Genomic DNA, 19672 nt, shown 5'->3' with positions numbered 1-19672 from the left:
CGAGGTCCTTTATCTTCATTCGGAGACTTTGGAGTCATTACTGCTATTTCTCCAAGCCTACTGCCTCCTTTCACTGGGTAGGTCCAAGGAGGGCTGACAGGAGGAAACTAACAACCTGAGGCCCCGCCTCCTTTTGCATGTGGTCTTGGGGAAGGGATCACTACTGGTGCTTCTCGGGGAAGGAAACACATGTTGGGGTAGAGACGATGCATTAGGCATCAGCAGCCCATTTTTCTGCTATTTCCCCAGCTATCCTACCCAGCACCTAGTTAGATCTCTTTGCCTCCCTTCCCCTTCCTAACTAATTATTTCCGATTTTCACTATCATATACCAACCATATTGCCCAAAAGCTTTCCCCTCGCATTTTCAATTTTCTCCCCAATCACCAAAAATATCTTAGAACAATCACATTCTAGTAAACGATAGAAACAAATCTCAGAAAGAGCTACACTGAGTCAATAAATTTCTAAAATTAAAATTCATCAATTAAACCAATGTAAAAAATAAAATCACAAACTTACTCAAACTTTACTATATAATTTTGAGATCTACAATCAGCAGACATTGGAGTATCCTGGATAGCAGGCACGATCTCATCCTGCAAAGAACTAGACAAACTTTGTGTTAAATCTACCCAGTGTGCCAACACTACAATTCCCAGAAATCATGACATCTTTCTTTTTCCGAGGAGCTTGCCACCCCTGCCCCCAGTACGCACTAGAGACTGCCTGTTGGTGTTTATTTGTTCACCTTCTGATCCCAGCACCACAATAACCTGGGGCAATCCAAAACAAGACAACCATGATTTGTCGCTTCCCAATTTTGCTTAGTGTGGCATGTTCTCCCTCCCATGGGGGATGTGGTGTAGGGTGGGGGAGTTTTATGCTCTCCCCTGCAGCTGGTTTGGAGGTGGGGAGAGCAGGAAATTGGGTGGGATGGTTGCGGGGTGGGGATGTTCCCCTGCCTTCCTGCCTCCACCAAAATTTAGTCTGCTGCCAATTGAGACCAGCAATTAATTCCCAATTAAGAGCCTCATCCCACCACGGCCGCAAAGCGCCGTGCAGCGGACAGCTCTGTCGCCACACAGAAAGCATGGCACGAGAAACCGTGCGAGGTACGGGGCGGATGTGGGGGTGGGGGGGGGGGTGGGGTGGGTGGAGGGGCATGGTTTCCCTCATTAAAAGGCACAATGTTCCTGAATGAGTGACCCGGCATCAGGAAGGAGGGGGCCCACTGAGAGACCTTGCCAGCCCTCCCCTGCAACCCCCACATCGCAGAACCCTCCCGCCTTATCCTACATATAATATAAGATATAATATAAAAACAAGAAATGCAGGAACCACTCAGCAGGTCTGGCAGCATCTGTGGAAAGAGAAGCAGAGTTAACGTTTCGGGTCAGTGACCCTTCTTTGGAACTGACAAATATTAGAAATATCACAGGTTATAAGCAAGTGAGGTGGGGGTGGGGCAAGAAATAACAAAGAAGGTGCAGATTGGACAAGGCCACATAGCTGACCAAAAGGTCATGGAGCAAAGGCAAACAATATGTTAATAGTGTGTTGAAAGACAAAGCATTAGTACAGAATAGGTGTTAATGGACTGAATATTGAACAGCAGCAAGTGCAAACATGAAAAAAAAACAGTGGGTAAGCAAACTGAACAAACTAAGATGAAATGAAATAAATGCAAAAAAAAAGGTTGTAAAAAATGTAGAAAAGAAAAAAAGAAAAAAGAAAAAACGACTAAAAATGAAAGTAAAGTGGGGGGCTGTCATGCTCTGAAATTATTGAACTCAATGTTCAGTCCGGTAGGCTGTAGTGTGCCTAATCGGTAGATGAGATGCTGTTCCTCGAGCTTGCGTTGACGTTCACTGGAACGCTGCAGCAATCCCAGGACAGAGATGTGAGCATGAGAGCAGAGGGGAGTGTAAAATGGCAAGCAACCAGAAGCTCAGGGTCCTGCTTGCGGACTGAGTGGAGGTGTTCCGCAAAGCGGTCACCCAGTCTGCGCTTGGTCTCCCAATGTAGAGGAGACCACACTGTGAGCAGCGAATACAGTATACTACATTGAAAGAAGTACAAATAAATCACTGCTTCACCTGAAAGGAGTGTTTGGGGCCTGGGATATTGAGGAGAGAGGAGGTAAATTACACCTCCTGCAATTGCAGGGGAAGGTGCCATGGGACGGGGACAAGGTGGTGGGGGTAATGGAGGAGTGGCCCAGGGTGTCGCGGAGGGAACGATCCCTTCGGAATGCTGACAGGGGAAGGGAGGGGAAGATGCGTTTGGTAGTGGCATCACGCTGGAAGTGGCGGAAATGGTGGAGGATGATCCTTTGGATATGGAGGCTGATGGGGTGGAAAGTGAGGACAAGGAGAACCCTGCCACAGTTCTGAGAGGGAGGGGAAGGGTTGAGGGCAGAGGTATGGGAAATGGGCCGGACATGGTTGAGGGCCCTGTCAACAACAGTGGGGGGAAATCCTCGGTTGAGGAAAAAGGAGGTCATACCAGAAGCACCGTCATGGAAGGTAGCATCATCAGAGCAGATGTGTCGAAGACGGAGAAACTGGGAGAATGGAATGGAGTCCTTACAGGAGGTAGGGTGTGAAGAAGTGTAGTCGAGGTAGCTGTGGGAGTCGTTGGGTTTATAATGGATATTAGTAGACAACCTATCCCCAGAGATGGAGACAGAGAAGTCGAGGAAGGGAAGGGAAGTGTCGGAGATGGACCATGTAAAGGTGAGAGAAGGGTGGAAATTGGAAGCAAAGTTGATAAAGTTTTCCAGTTCGGGGCGGGAGCAGGAAACGGTACCGATACAGTCATCAATGTACCGGAAAAAGAGTTGGGGGAGGGGGCCTGAGTAGGACTGGAACAAAGAATGCTCGACATATCCCACAAAAAGACAGGCATAACTAGGACCCATGCGGGTACCCATAGCGACACCTTTTATTTGAAGGAAGTGCGTGGCGTTGAAGGAGAATGTGAGAACAAGTTCAGCCAGGGGGAGGAGGGTGGTGGTGGATGGGGACTGGTTGAGCCTCTGTTCCAGGAAGAAGCGGAGAGCCCTTAAACCATCCTGGTGGGGGATGGAGGTGTAGAGCGATTGGACGTCCATAGTGAAGAAGAGGCAGTTGGGACCAGGAAACTGGAAATTGTCAAAATGACGTAGAGCGTCAGAAGAATCACGGATGTAGGTGGGAACAGACTGGACCAGCGGAGAAAAGATAGAGTCAAGATAGGAAGAAATAAGTTCAGTGGGGCAGGAGCAGGCTGACACAATGGGTCTGCCGGGACAGTCCTGTTTGTGGATTTTGGGAAGGAGGTAGAAGCGGGCTGTCCAGGGTTGCGGGACTATGAGGTTGGAAGCTGTAGGGGGAAGATCTCCAGAGATGATGAGGTCAGTGACAGTCCTTTGGATGGTGGCTTGATGTTCGGTGGTGGGATCATGGTCCAGAGGAAGGTAGGAAGAAGTGTCTGTGAGATGGCGTTGTGCTTCTGCAAGGTAGAGGTCGGTACGCCATACAACAACAGCACCACCCTTGTCTGCAGCTTTGATGACCATGTCGGGGTTAGACCTGAGAGAACGGAGTGCCTCAAGTTCAGAGGGCGACAGGTTAGAGTGAGTGAGGGGGGCAGAGAAATTGAGATGACCAATGTCTCGCCGACAGTTTTCAATGAAGAGATCAAGAGCGGGTAAGTGGCCAGGGGGAGGGGTCCAGGTAGAGGGAGCCTTATCCTACATGTGGCCTGGGACCAGCGCCACTCTTGGGCCTTAGGTATTTGCTCCACCTACAGCAGCCACCGCCTCCACGGTGGCGCTGCTCCATGGAAGAGCTGCCAGCCTCCGATTGGCCGGCAGCTCTGAGGGCAGGAAGTCCGGCATCAGGGTCCTTGATCCTGTGGAAGGCCTGCCACTGTCCACTTAATTGGGGATTAATTGCCCAGTTAAGGGCCTCAATTGGCAACAGGCTAAATTTTTGATTGGCACTAGATTCGGTGGGCCTTACGGAGAAGAGGCGACACAGGGTTCTCAGGGTTTACCGCACGTCGAGACCCCCATCTCCAGCATAACATCACGGCCATAGTCTCCCCACACACATGAATGCTGCAGGAAATGTTGGCGAAAATGTTGCAGAGAAAAATAGGAAAAAGCAGCCAACAACAGTAAGAAAAGGCAGAAAATGTAAACAGAAAAAGAGCAGAAAGGGAGAAAAGCGATAAGCTCACCTGCAGGGATCTGTCTCTACTGAACAAACTCCAACATTATTGATTTTAGCAGCACTATGGTCCAGGAAATGAGCAGGAAAGAAAGAGAAACAGAGACAAATGCCTTTGTGGGGGGTTGTGGAGGGAGAGAGATTCTCTAGAAGGGGTGGCAACTGAAGTGGAAACAAATCAAAAAGGGCAGAATTTTCAGAGGTCAATGGGATCAGGAACTGATGCAGGAAAGTAAGTAATTTTGCGCCGCCAGCACCATTCTGCCCCCAAGCCATTTTTCGGAAGGCCAGATCTGAGGAGGACCCCTCCCAACAAGCATCAGGTAGCCAACTGAAGTAATTAAGGTGTCTATTAAGGCCCCTCTCCCAGTGCAGCTGTTGCCCCTCCTGACTTGTGCCTTGTAGATGGTGGACAGGTAGCTGTGGTCTTCTTTAAAAATTTTTCACCTGGTCTCCAGAGGGCACCTCCATTGTAAGGCACTCCTCTGCAGGTATTGGTAGCTCCTATCTCAGATGATGGGGCCGATGATTTTATTTTTATTATTCGTTCATGGGATGTGGGCATTGCTGGCTAGGACAGCATTTATTGTCCATCCCTAATTGCTCTTGAGAAGGTGGTGGTAAGCTACCATCTTGAACCACTGCAGTCCATGTGGGGTAGGTACACCCACAGTGCTGTTAGGAAGGGAGTTCCAGGTTTTGGTCCAACGACAGTGAAGGAACAGCAATATTGTTCCAAGTCAGGATGGTGTGTGGCTTGGAGGGGAACTTGCAGGTGGTGACGTTCCCATGCATCTGCTTCCCTTGTCCTCCTAAGTGGTAAAGATCGTAGGTTTGGAAGGTGCTAAGGAGTCTTGGTGCGTTGCTGCAGTGCGTCTTGTAGATGGTACATACTGCTGCCACTGTGCGTCAGTGGTGGAGTTAGTGAATGTTTATGGTGGTAGATGGGATGCCAATCAAGTGGGCTGCTTTGTCCTGGATGGTATCGAGCTTCTTGAGTGTTACACCCATCCAGGCAGGTGGAGAGTATTCCATCACACTCCTGACTTGTGCCTTGTAGATGGTGGACAGGCTTTGGGGAGTCAGGAGGTGAGTTACTCGCCGCAGGATTCCTAGCCTCTGACCTGCTCTTGTAGCCATGTTATTTATATAGCTACTCCAGTTCAGTTTCTGGTCAATGGTAACCCCCAGGATGTTGATATTGGGGGATTCAGCGATTATAATGCCATTGAATGTCAAGGGGAGATAAGTCATCACTGGAGGACTTCCTATTGGCCCTCCAGCTCTGAGGGCCTGTCCACCATCTTTAATTGGCTTGCGAACATGACATCTGGCCACTAATTGGCCAATCCAACAAAAATCGATGTCAGATTACTGCTCCCGACATGGTGCAGGGTGAGGACCCACATTTGACCCCGACATTGGGGGACCCACCCAAAATGAAAAATCCTGCCCAAGAAATCTAACAGTATATATAAATTTTAGTCCAGTGGCAAAATGGCCAAATTGTTGTCAAATGCAACTAAACATCCCAAATATACTAGCTGTTGGGTGGCAACATATGAAACATCATTGCTACAATCCATCCTATCCCCACCAAATGCCATTTTAAACGGAAGCTGGAATCTTGTTCAATAAGAGCAAGAGTGCAAACATGTTCAAATGCATAAGGTACCTTCAAAAGAAATTTAAAATAGTGGAATCAAATATGGCTTTTTAAAGCTGTAAAATTGTAAGACAAGCCAGTCGCTTGGCTGACCCACCTCCTCCCATCTTGAGAAGCAAGCAAATTGTTTTAACTAGCATTAGCTTTTGCAGGGAAAACAGAATACTACCAGAAATAGCCACTAATCTTACCATTCTGAAAGATAAACCTACTTGTGTTTTGGCTGCTTTGGTATGGCCCATCTATTCTCCATAGTTGCTGACTCTGTAAAGTTGAGTAAAAACGGTTTCCATGCTACTTTGCCAGTAGTTTTAATATTGCACCTGAACCAGAAGACAAAATGCATAACAATATAAGGACTTCGCAAAAAAATCTCATTAAAACTGTTGGTTCTACAGACCATGTAAATTAGGCCCATCAAGAATTTTACCTCACCTACATAATCCCCTGAAAGAAACCACAGATGAAACAACTAAGGTATTAAAACTCTGTGAGATATCTCTCTCTGCATGTAATCAAGTAAAACATTTGGAATAATTTAATGTAATTTATTAAATTTAATTATTCAACCTGCATTGTTCAAATAGGTCTGGTACACATTCCATAGGTGACTCATCCATGGTCCCAAAAGCAGATGTGCAATTATGTTCCATTTATTATTGAACCAGTTTGTTTTTTAATATAAGCAATTATTCAGGGGTTAGGTGGTGCAGCTGGACATGATCCAGCTGCCTCTTTCTCCTCCGTGGCTATCTTCACTCCCGGGTGACCCTGGAGCGGGAGCTTGTGGGGTCTGCTAGTACGCTTGAAGCTTTTCACGACTGGTGAGCGCCAAAGACATCTTGGATGCACAAATTGACATTTTGATTTATTCCACATACAATTCGTAGTTAATTGCTTGTGCACCTTTAAAGGGCTAATTCAGTAAATTGAATTATGACGAATTACATAATGTCATCCAAGTGTCATATCAAAAGAAGCAAGCAGGTTCAAAACCAATCTAGAGTGATGGATGAAAATCTACATTGTCTTCTAACTGCAAGTACCACTGTAAAATCTATCAATCTAGCTTTTAGTGGGCATGTAGCCAGTGACAAAAATGAGGGGTCTGAATTTAACTCAGGAAGCAAGGTGAACAACAAACCCACACGGTTATGCCAGTATGAGGCCCAGATCATTATAAAACCTAGGCATCATCTGCACCCTGGAACCTCACTAAGAGCAGATTCCGCGCATTCTCAGGCTGTCGTCAAAGATCTAAAGGAATGGTCCCAAATACTAAGGCAAGTCTGGAGAGGGGGGAAGAGGGAGAAGAGGTCAGCAGGCGATCAGTCAAGATCAATTGTACTATCCATGCTGCTACATCAGCTAAGATCATCTACCGATAACTTAATGCAAACTAGAGACTGAATCTGGGACCTTCCGAGTCTTTATAACTTAATTATCCACTACTCTAGCCATGTGATCCATCAGGGGATTGATCCATAGCCAGTTACAGCTATTCTCTCTCCCACTGACTATGTCCAAATCAAAAAGTGCATTATTTTATGATTCATTTATGTGAGATATAGCTCAACTGATTGATTTGAAGAAATAAATTTGATTGACTAATGGTTGTTGATGGTGGGCATTTTGTTTCATAACAAATTAGTGGGTACCATGGTTGAATTTACAGCAATGCAAAAACTAAGGTTGAAAATGTACACAATTCGCAGAATATTATGTGAAGTGGGATCAAAACTAATGCAGTGAATGGCTAGTGTGAAGTTGTAACTATCTACATGCAGTCATGTGGACTGATTCTGCCTTCAATGTTTCCATATAGAACATTCTTCCCAGAGCTCTGCAGAGATTTCAGCCTCTGGTTTGGATTTATAGATGTCATCATGGTTCCTCAACATTAAACAGTAATATTATTGCAAAAACATAAAATACATAACTGTGAGCTAAAAGAGCAGCTTACAATCCTCAGACGACATATCTAAAATTAATCAAAACAGTATTTACAGCGCCTTCCCTATTCTCTTACCTATCCATCAGGCCATCAAAGATTTCATTGCTCATAGGAAATACAAAATTGTTGAAAACTGATTTGAGGTCTTCCACTGAGATTAAACCACTTTTGGTCACATCAAAAGCCGAAAACGCTTGAAACAAACTGTGATAGTTGGCTCGCACCTGGGAATAAAAAAGGAGCATGCTGCTAACTCTATATACCTTTCTTTTTTTCAAATAACATCACAAAATATGAAAACATACATTTAAAACTTAGACTTGGAGACCAGTGGGCAAGGAACATAAGAAATAGGAGCAGGAGTAGGCCTAACAGCTCCTCAAGCCTGCCCCACCATTCAATAAGATCACGGCTGATCTTTGACATCAATTCCACTTTACTGCCCTATTCCCCAAGAATCCAAAAAACTATCTATCTCAGCCTTGAATATACACAATGACCGAGCAACCGCAGCCCTCTGGGGTAAAACAATTCCAAAGATTCACAACCCTCCAAGTGAAGAAATTCCTCCTCATCTCAGTCTTAAATGAGCGGCTCCTTATCCTGAGACTATGCCCCTTAGTGCGAGACTCTCCTGCCAGAAAAAACAACCTCTCAGCATCTACCCTGTCAAGCCCCCTCAGAATCTTGTAAGTTTCAATGAGATCACCTCTCAGTCTTCTAAATTCTAGAGAACACAAGTCCAATCTACTCAACCTTTAATCATAGATCATGCCTCTCAGCCCAAGAATCAATCAAGTGAGCTCGCGGGACTTGCATAACTTTAAAGAACATTTATTTTCATCATGTTTGAATTTGTATCAGTGACTATATGGAAATTGGACGTGCAACAGTCATTGATAACACATTTATTTACATAAAACATTTTGCTTTAATGTGGATGATCTTCATAGCAGATTAAGTAGCAAAACCTCAGCAATGATTTGGGGCTTGAGGGGAAGGCCAATAGCTCGCCAAGTTGATCAGAAACCAAACAACTCACTGTGACACCAATACTGGGAAGTAGATAAAAAGAAAACTATCTGGCGAGAGCAATTACTCTTTAACATCCTTTAATTGAATTTTTACACAACGCAAACTATTAAATTTTATGTGGTCTTTCTACATCTGGCCATGTGCAGGAGAACAAAAGATCACTTGCACATCAGATATTCTGATTGTTTGATTTCCACCCCCACCCCCCCCCGACCCCCCCATCCTCTCCTTCCAATTGTCTCCCATCTATCCTGAAGATGACATACTGGGATAGAGTTTTCACTTGTGCCATTAGTCCTCTAGTACCTTGCCATCTGGGTACATTTCACACATGAGCTTACACAGTAAGTATGAGCAAGCTGTCAATTATGGAGCATCACACCCGAGGCTCATTAGATCCGCAAATGCATACTTTCAGAATAATCATAGATTACTTAATAAACACATGGTATTGATATCATAATCATTAATTGTGAATGTTTCACAGATCATGCATACTGACATACTACAGACATAACTGGAAAACCAGAAGCAAATTTCCCTCACTTACAGGACATAGTCAGTCTCATCAAATTATTCAGGTGGTTTTTGCTTCTATTTCTAAACACACTGAAATGACATCATTTGTATTGTGAATTATAATTTTCTTTGGGTTGAGCACCTTTTCAGGACTAATGCTCTTCCAGGGTCTTCACTCCAGAGCAGTGACATTCTCCCTTTTAAACTGGAACATTATGTGCTACAAACATAAACACCAGCGACTGATTTCAAGGCTACAACCTTAAGCATATGAGTTAAAAAGTAAATAAATTAACACAGAGTGTTAAGATAATGGAATATAATACAACACAAAACAGCAAAAATAAAATATGATACATAAATCAGAAAGCTGGCAAGTTTTTTCTGCCAACATTGTATGTGGATTTGTTTCTTGTATTCCATCCCCAAAGGTAATTTCCACTTACTAACACCAATGAAAAATATATTAACTTATGTCATATCACAGCATCAGCACCACTTCTGAGTTAAAAATAACCTATTGCTTCTGTAACAGTCATACATTAGCACACTCCACTGAACTACCATTAGGTTATTGTCTCATAGTCATTTCCAGGTATCTGTCATTACCTACATTGGTATAATGTTTGAATTAAACACACAAATGCAGCCACTTGCTATGTTTATTAAAATATATCAGATTAGATTCACAAATGTACCTTTTTTCGAACAGCCAAATTGATTTCATCCATGGATAATCTTTCTACGTTCATGGCAGACTCCTCAATCACTGGTCGATGGACTTCTAGCTGCTTCTCTTGCTCTTGAGAACCATCTTCCCAGTTCAGTGCTTCATGGAACCACAATTAAACAAATATGGACATTTTCAAAATAATGGCTTGTTTAATCATCTTCTCATGATCAAAAATGAGAGAATTTTGTGTTCTTCACGTGAAGGATGACCACCATGAAGAATGGGAAAAATTCTTCTGCAATTTTGTTATTCAGCATCAGCATTAAGCACCCTCAGTTTCCAATTCTCACATCAGCCACAGTTACAATAATCCATTGCTCCCCTGGCTTGTTTCAGCTCCCACCCTCCATAAACTTCAACTCATCCAAAACTTTGATGCCCATATCCAAACCTGCACCAATTCCAGTTCACCATCACCCGTGCGCTCTGACCTACATTGGCTCCTGGTCCACCAATGCCTCAATTTTAAAATTATAATTTTGTGTTCAAATCCTTTTATGGCCTTGTCCCACAATATCTTGGTAACCTCCTCAAGCCCTACATCTCTCTGAGAACTCTGCATTCCTCCAACTTTGGTCTCTTATGTATCCCCTACTTCCTTTGCTCCACCACTGGTGGCCATGCCTGCAACCGTCTAAGCCCTAAGCTCTGGAGTTCCTTCCCCAAACCTCTCCACTTCTCCGTCACCTATTATGTTGTGCCTTAAAATCTGCCTCTTTGATCAAGCTTTTAGTCACCTCATCCTAATATTTATTTCTTTGGCTCAATGTCAATTTTTGTCTGGAAAGAACCTTGGGATATTTAACTACACTAAAAATGTCTTAGAAATGCAAGTTGTTGTTATAAACCGACTGAAATTTTTCCTTGCAGTTTCCTCCCTTATAACCATCCCCTCCCAGAGGTGACAGCTTATACTGGGGTATGATTCCATGGGCAGCAGCAAAAGTACTTTCCATTTAGACTTCCATACAACTTAAGTGAACAACATCATTAGCTTGAGACCATACCTTGTGCCACACCTTCTGAAACGCGTTTGTTACAGGGTTCAATACAGATGCCCAGCTTTTCTAAGAATTGCTTGTAATTCACTATTCCAGTTCTAGTAAGGTGGTATCGAGAACAAAGCCTGATGGAAATATACAGCTAGGTCAGTGAAAATAACCAAGAATAACTGTGTGTTAGCCATGGCTCTGTGATAACACTCTCGCTTAATTCAGAATGTTGTGGGTTCAAATCCTACTTCAGAGACCTGAGCACATAATCTAGGTTGGCACTTCAGTGCAGCACTGAGAGAATACTGCACTGTTATAGGTGTTGTCTTTAGGATGAGAAAATTAAATCAAGGCCCCCCTCTGCCCTCTGAGGTGGATGTTTAAGATCCCTCGGCATTATTCGAGGAAGGGAAAAGTGAATACTAGCAGGCTTCTCAATGTTGAGGCTCAGGTTGCTCTCAACACTTTTAATATCAACAGCAGCTCTTTTAGAGGCTAGCCCTCCCATCTAAGTAACAGATTTTGCCATTGAAACCTTAAAATCAGGGATGTGATTTTTTCAATAATTAAGAAAACAAGTATCAGTTAAATAAACAAAAGCACAAATGCTTTAACAGAGCTCTCAAGCAAGTGTGTCATTTATATCTGGAAAAAGTGATAATTTACAAACCAATTTAATTTTTAATGTTCTATCCTTTGCTTGGCACTGACTTATGTTGAGTACGATTTTGGTACCTCGCCCATATTCTGTTTTGAAATCTTCGATTTGTCAAAGGCCAGTGCATTTTGTGTCAATGATGAAAGTTGAAGGACTAATTGTCATTCACTAAATCAATAGGGAATTGACACAATCAACTGCTGATCAACATAAAATAATACAGTGCATATATATTACTGTAAAGTTATTCTAGGACCACTCAAAGCAGTGAATCGGTCTCAAATGTCATAATTATCTTCAGTATTCATTATTCTTCTATTGTAATATATAAATCTGATATCACTACCTTGTAGTCACTACTGGCAATATATTCTACCATTCAAAACATGCCACATTGTTATAGCAAAAAGTATATTTTCTTACTGTATTCAATAAAAGCACATGATATTTTAGAAAGAGGTGTACAGCTAATGCAGTGATTTAACACTAGTTCAGTGGATTGATTATGGAGTGTTGATAGTTCAAAGAACAGCCGAAAATCATCCAGAAACACTAAAGATGTGCATCTGCTCATACTGACCTTTCAAACTGATAATCTGTCATTCGAAAGCAGTAGCTCTCGAGAACTCTTCGAACTTCATAGCACCGAATGTGTCCATCCTTGTTATAATCAAACAACTTAAAGGCTCTGATGAGGTTTTTTAAATTATTTGAAATCTAAGTTAGAGAAATAATAATATTAATTATATACTTTTGCAAACTTATTACAAAAATGGGAGACTAGATAATGCAAATGGGTCAGCACATTCTCCCTTCACCTCTGGGACCTGCCTTCTAATCCAATCTGAGGTAATATGGCCAGCAGTAAGGATCCTTTACTGAATCAATCTGGAAAGTTCAACTCAAGTATTTCTGAATGAGATGGCCAATCTAATGCTAAGATATGGTGACTCTGTGAATATACAGTCACTTGGATAAGTTCATAGCCAAAACCCATAACTACGCTCTATGGCCGGAATTTAACAGTGAGGCAGTGGCCCCACTCACCGGATGGAAAGCCCGGGACAAGCCCGCCTCCGCCGCCCCTGGAAGCCATAACGGCTATTTTGCATGGCTCAGAACCTTAATTGGCTTCAAGCAGGGCTTCAGCTCCTCTGAAGCTGGAGGTCCTGCCTCCAAGAGCTGCTAGCTGCCAGCCAATTGGATGGCTGACAGCTCTTCAATCCCAGCAGCACCACTGGGAGCAGTGGCCACTGTTGAGACTGCACCCAGCCAGGATCAGCAACAATAGAGGAGGCCCTGAAAAAGGTAAGTGGGGTTCAGGCCTCACTGGGAACAATTGGCTAGGTCCTGGAAGGGGGGGGCGGAGTTGTTTCAGCAGAGGCGGCACAGAATGCCCAATCAGGAGGCTCTCCAACAAGCCCGCAAGGAGTCCATCATGTATTACTCAGCATCCTCCTCAGGTGCTAAAGTATCTGTTCGCCACAAGTAAAACCCCAGCGGTGGCATAGTGGCAATTAATTGGCATGGGGGCAGGAGGGCTGTCTGACACCTCCCCCACCGCTGGCAAAATAGCACCTGTGGTGGGTATGTGAAGGGAACGGCACCCCTGCCGCTTCCCACCCTATTTTACACCTCCTCTCAGCCTCCTAAACCACTTATGGGAGGGACGGGGGGGCGTTAAATTCCAGCCAATGCCTCTGTCAACATTCTCCAAAGGGCCCATCAGGCAGTAATGACTGTATCCATATACGCAGCAACACCAAATATCCTTAGGAACACAGAAACATAGGAAATAGGAGGAGTAGGCCATTCAGCCCCTCGCGCCTGCTCTGCCATTAACTAAATCATGGCTGATTTTCTACCTTAATGCCATTTTCCCGTACTAGCCCCATGTCCCTTGATATCTTTAATATCTAGAAATCTATCGATTTCTGTCTTGAATGTACTCAATACTCATCGTTCTCACTCACTGGTCTTCTTGCCCAGCACCTCCAATGGGAACTAACTGCGTCAATTTCCTAGTCATTCCAATTACTGAGCTCACCTCTGCATCCTTGAATTCTGCCAATGAATCCAAAAAAACAAAGTCCCTCTCTACATTTTCCCCCATAATATCTGTTCACTCATAAACAAGGTCGTTGCCATTAATGACGTTATTGTGGACAATTACATTGACATTGTAGGAACATTGCCCCATACATTTTCCAATGGGTTGCCTTCAAGTTTCATAAGGGAAATACCCTGCCAACTGCCTGAGGATGCCAATACAATATGCACTTCACCTGTTGACCTGAGGGCTGGGAAGCAAATAATCAAAACAGACTTTTAAGTAATTAAGTTATAAAATCATTATCCCCACCCAGATAGAGTGAAAAAGCATTTAATAAGTCATAAACAGATCATGACCCCCTCAGATTTGTGTGTCCCAATTCCTTGCATTTGTGTGGGTCCCTTTGTTAAAAGTAATCAACTGTCTGTAATTCCATGCTTCAGTATTGACTTGTTGGGGATGACTGACCCCAGGAGAGGCAAGCCCTTCTGACATATGAGTCACTAAGATGAAGTTTTCCTTTGTCTTTGGCCGAATAATCAGTTGTTCTTAGTTTTTGGGTTAATCCGAAGCTGACATTTATTTCCTGTATTTTCCTTCTGTAAGAACTTTTGCCCAATAGGTGTACAAGGTATCTTTACTGCTCACCCCCTTGGCTGATTGCTCCCCACAGCACCGCCCGACGAAGCCGCAGGGGTGGTGGTTGGTACGAACTGCCAAACCACAAGGCGAGCAGCGAGTGGCTGAATGGTGACAGGGCGACTCGGGAGCAATAGGCCAAGAGGAGGGAAGTGGCAAGACCTGGAGCGAGCAGCCAGGGGTGGGGGGGGGAGAGGGGGAGGGGAGCAAGTGGCTGAAGAAAGGCAGTGGAGAGCAGACGGGCATGGGAGGGTGCGCCGAATAGAAGCACGATGGCAGGAGGGAGCGGGATACTGTTGAGGGTGGGACTGAGGCAGCAGTTGCAGCCATTGAGGGGATTTGGGTTTAATTTGTTTCTTCATGATAAATTGAGCAGCTTTATTACTGGCAGCTGTCTAAGACGCCACAAACAGTGACGTTTCAGAGGATGAAGCTGCATTTGCACATGTGCCAGTACTGTGCCACCTAGTGGTTGCATTGTCAGCAAATGCAGCCTTACAAAATTTGCATTTCCTCAGAGGGCCCCTCCATCTTGAGGCGCCCTTGCGTTCTCCTGCCTCCCGCAGCAGCACCCACCTCTCCCGATAGAGCTGCCAGCAGGACAATGCTGTGTGCCCCCATTGGCACAGTTGAGTGCCTGTCCCACCTGCTGTCCTTAATTGGATGGCGCTCCCAAGGGCAGCCTCTTAATTGACCACATCCGGTAAGATCAGGTAGGCGGGTAGCCAGGGGATCGCTTTTGATCCCAACCTCTGAAAATTCTTAAGACGGTAAGATTCTGCCCATAGTGTTGGAGGTTAGAAGCTAAATTGTGGCTGCACCAGCTCATTATAGGCAGTGCTAAGAGTGTCACTTAATTGAGAGTTGTCCAAGTCCAAGGAAGGTGAGAGGAAAGCTAGTTCTGATAATGCCACATATGTGTAAGGTGAGTTTACTCGGAATTGAAGATCCAAATGATAACTGCTGCAAAGGGGTTCATCAACTCACACTCTAGAAGCTAATACCTGTATCCCAGAGAAGGAAGGAGACTGACCCACCCATGCCGCTCATGAGGATGAGATTGTGTAAACTCTGAACTTTGTTAATCACAAACGTAGACGAGAGTTATTTAACAGACTGGCTATTCATAACTGTTAACTATCTAAGAAATTACTCGAAGTAATCTTACCAAGTTTATAACCTCAGACATTGGTCACTTCTATACTTAATGCTCAGCATCCATTAATGCTAATTTAGGGTGATACACTGAGATTTGTGTGTAACATTTGCTACTCGTTTTATTTTGTACTTAGGTATCCAACTTTGACTTTACTTGATCTTGTTTCACCCTCTTGCCTTTCCTTTAAAATCATAATTCTCCATCAAGTCCCTCCCCAGCCCCATTTAAAGCCTCTTCCTGATTTATCTTCTCTCTTTTTCTCCATCGGCCTCAGTACTGTGTAACTCATCCTCCACACTTAAAGTCTCAACTCATCTGCTCCTCTTTCCTCCAATTTCACTGCCCTCCTGAAACCTCTTCCTTCAAATAAATTCTTCTAAACCACATTCAAGACTACTCTTTCAACCTTGCTATCTCACACAGCTCTCTACTCCCATGTTCTCAATCACAGGCAAGCCCATCTTTGACTACTTCCTTATATCTCTCACTACCCATAAGCCTATCCCTTTCCAACCCCACCTTCTTCTGTATTTGCCCTTGATAAAATTCCTCCTCTAAGTTACTAACAATTGCACTTTCAAGGCTGCCACATGCCTAACCTTTTGCCCTCCATTGACAATGATACCTTTGCAGTTGTCAATCTGCTCAACCACCCTCCAACTTTGATGCCCTTACTTTTTTTTTTATTCATTCATGGGATGTAGGTGTCACTGGCCAGGCCAGCATTTATTGCCCATCCCTAATTGCCCTTGAGAAGGTGGTGGTGAGCTGCCTTCTTGAACCGCTGCAGTCAATGTGGGGTAGGTACACCCACAGTGCTGTTAGGAAGGGAGTTCCAGGATTTTGACCCAGTGACAGCGAAGGAACGGCGATATAGTTCCAAGTCAGGATGGTGTGTGGCTTGGAGGGGAACTTGTAGGTGGTGGTGTTCCCATGTATTTGCAGCCCTTGTCCTTCTAGTTGGTAGAGGTCGCAGGTTTGGAAGATGCTGTCTAAGGAGCCTTGGTGCATTGCTGCAGTGCATCTTGTAGATGGTACACACTGCTGCCACTGTGCGTCAGTGGTGGAGGGAGTGAATGTTTGTAGATGGGGTGCCAATCAAGCGGGCTGCTTTGTCCTGGATGGTGTCGAGCTTCTTGACTGTTGTTGGAGCTGCACCCATCCAGGCAAGTGGAGAGTATTCCATCACACTCTTGACTTGTGCCTTGTAGATGGTGGACAGGCTCTGGGGAGTCAGGAGGGGAGTTACCTGCCTCAGGATTCCTAGCCTCTGACCTGCTCTTGTAGCCACGGTATTTATATGGCTACTCCAGTTCAGTTTCTGGTCAATGGTAGCCCCCAGGATGCTGATGGTGGGGGATTCAGCGATGGTAATGCCGTTGAATGTCATGGGGAGATGGTTAGATTCTCTCTTGTTGGAGATGGTCATTGCCTGGCACTTGTGTGGCGCGAATGTTACTTGCCACTTGTCAGCCCAAGCCTGGATATTGTCCAGGTCTTGCTGCATTTCGACACAGACTGCTTCAGTATCTGAGGAGTCGCGAATGGTGCTGAACACTGTGCAATCAGCAGCGAACATCCCCACTTCTGACCTTATGATTGAAGGAAGGTCATTGATGAAACAGCTGAAGATGGTTGGGCCTAGGACACTACCCTGAGGAACTCCTGCAGTGATGTCCTGGAGCTCAGATGATTGACCTCCAACAACCACAACTATCTTCCTTTGTACTAGGTATGACTTCAGCCAGCGGAGGGTTTTCCCCCTGATTCCCATTGACCTCAGTTTTGCTAGGTCTCCTTGATGCCATACTCGGTCAAATTCTGCCTTGATGTCAAGGGCAGTCACTCTCACCTCACCTCTTGAGTTCAGCTCTTTTATCCATGTCTGAACCAAGGCTGTAATGAGGTCAGGAGCTGAGTGGCCCTGGCGGAACCCAAACTGAGCGTCACTGAGCAGGTTATTGCTAAGCAAGTGCCACTTGATGGCACTGTTGATGACACCTTCCATCACTTTACTGATGATTGAGAGTAGGCTGATGGGGCGGTAATTGCACGGGTTGGACTTGTCCTGCTTTTTGTGTACAGGACATACCTGGGCAATTTTCCACATTGCAGGGTAGATGCCAGTGTTGTAGCTGTACTGGAACAGCTTGGCTAGGGGCGCGGCAAGTTCTGGAGCACAGGTCTTCAGTACTGTAGCCAGAATATTGTCAGGGCCCATAGCCTTTGCAGTATCCAGTGCCTTCAGTCGTTTCTTGATATCACACGGAGTGAATCGAATTGGCTGAAGTCTGGCATCTGTGATGCTGGGGACTTCAGGAGGAGGCAGAGATGGATCATCAACTCGGCACTTCTGACTGAAGATTGTTGCAAATGCTTCAGCCTTATCTTTCGCACTGATGTGCTGGGCTCCCCCATCATTGAGGATAGGGATATTTGTGGAGTCACCTCCTCCAGTTAGTTGTTTAATTGTCCACCACCATTCACGGCTGGATGTGGCAGCACTGCAGAGCTTAGATCTGATCCGTTGGTTATGGGATCGCTTAGCTCTGTCTATCACATGCTGCTTACACAGTTTGGCATGCAAGTAGTCCTGGGTTGCAGCTTCACCAGGTTGACACCTCATTTTGAGGTATGCCTGGTGCTGCTCCTTGCATGCCCTCCTGCACTCTTCATTGAACCAGGGTTGGTCTCCTGGCTTGATGGTAACGGTAGAGTGGGGGATATGCCAGGCCATGAGGTTACAGATTGTGGTTGAGTACAATTCTGCTGCTGCTGATGGCCCACAGTGCCTCATGGATGCCCAGTTTTGCATTGCTAGATCTGTTCGAAATCTATCCCATTTAGCACGGTGATAGTGCCACACAACACGATGGACGGTATCCTCAATGTGAAGGCGGGACTTTGTCTCCACGAGGACTGTGCGGTGGTCACTCCTACCAATAATGTCATGGACAGAAGCATCTGCGGCAGGCAGATTGGTGAGGACAAGGTCAAGTCTGTTTTTCCCTTGTGTTGGTTCCCCCACCACCTGCCGCAGACCCAGTCTAGCAGCTATGTCCTTTAGGACTCGGCCAGCTCGGTCAGTAGTGGTGCTACCGAGCCACTCTGGGTGATGGACATTGAAGGCCCCCACCCAGAGTACATTTTGTGCCCTTGCCACCCTCAGTGCTTCCTCCAAGTGGTGTTCAACATGGAGGAGTACTGACTTATCAGCTGAGGGAGGGTGGTAGGTGGTAATCAGTAGGAGGTTACCTTGCCCATGTTTGCCCTGATGCCATGAGACTTCATGGGGTCTAGAGTCGATGCTGAGGACTCCTAGGGCAGCTCCCTCCCTACTGTATACCACTGTGCCCCCACCTCTGGTGGGTCTGTCCTGCCGGTGGGACAGGACATACCCAGGGATGGTGATGGCAGTGTCTTGGACATTGTCTGTAAGGTATGATTCCGTGAGTATGACTATGTCAGGCTGTTGCTTGACTGGTCTGTGGGACAGCTCTCCCAACTTTGGCACAAGCCCCCAGGTGTTAGTAAGGAGGACTTTGCAGGGTCGACAGGGCTGGGTTTGCCGTTGTCGTTTCCGGTGCCTGGGTTGATGCCGGGTGGTCCGTCCAGTTTCATTCCTTTTTATTGACTTTGTCGCGGTTAGGTACAACTGAGTGGCTTGCTAGGCCATTTCAGAGGGCATGTAAGAGTTAACCACATTGCTGTGGGTCTGGAGTCACATGTAGGCCAGACCAGGTAAGGACAACAGATTTCCTTTCCTCAAGGACATTAGTGAACCAGATGGGTTTTTACAACAATCGACAATGGTTTCATGGCCATCATTAGACTAGCTTTTAATTCCAGATTTATTAATTAAATTCAAATTCCACCTTCTGCTGTGGTGGGATTCGAACCCATGTCCCCAGAGAAATACCTGGGTCTCTGGGTTACTAGTCCAGTGATAATACCACTATGCCACCGCCTACCCCTACTGACCAAGGGGCACAAACTTAAGCATATCTGGTGCACAACTGGTTTCGCCATCGATCAGCAGATCTGGCT

At 45.3% G+C, this 19672-nt stretch overlaps 1 protein-coding gene across 2 annotated transcripts in view; it reads right to left on the bottom strand.

Moving 5' to 3' along the window:
• Positions 1–19672, bottom strand: part of efcab6 (EF-hand calcium binding domain 6) — a 142005-nt gene that overhangs the window by 94967 nt on the left and 27366 nt on the right. For both annotated transcript variants that reach the window (XM_068051273.1, XM_068051275.1), the window contains exons 6-11: positions 12355–12491; positions 11132–11250; positions 10090–10220; positions 7913–8061; positions 6096–6206; positions 523–609 (exon numbers count right to left, since the gene is read on the bottom strand). In XM_068051273.1, coding sequence (XP_067907374.1) covers positions 523–609; positions 6096–6206; positions 7913–8061; positions 10090–10220; positions 11132–11250; positions 12355–12491 — 734 coding nt within the window. The remainder of the gene's footprint in view (positions 1–522; positions 610–6095; positions 6207–7912; positions 8062–10089; positions 10221–11131; positions 11251–12354; positions 12492–19672) is intronic.

This window comes from Heterodontus francisci, chromosome 18 (genome assembly GCF_036365525.1).
Source record: "Heterodontus francisci isolate sHetFra1 chromosome 18, sHetFra1.hap1, whole genome shotgun sequence".
Taxonomy (NCBI): domain Eukaryota; kingdom Metazoa; phylum Chordata; class Chondrichthyes; order Heterodontiformes; family Heterodontidae; genus Heterodontus; species Heterodontus francisci.
This window is presented reverse-complemented; position numbering and strand designations above follow the sequence as displayed.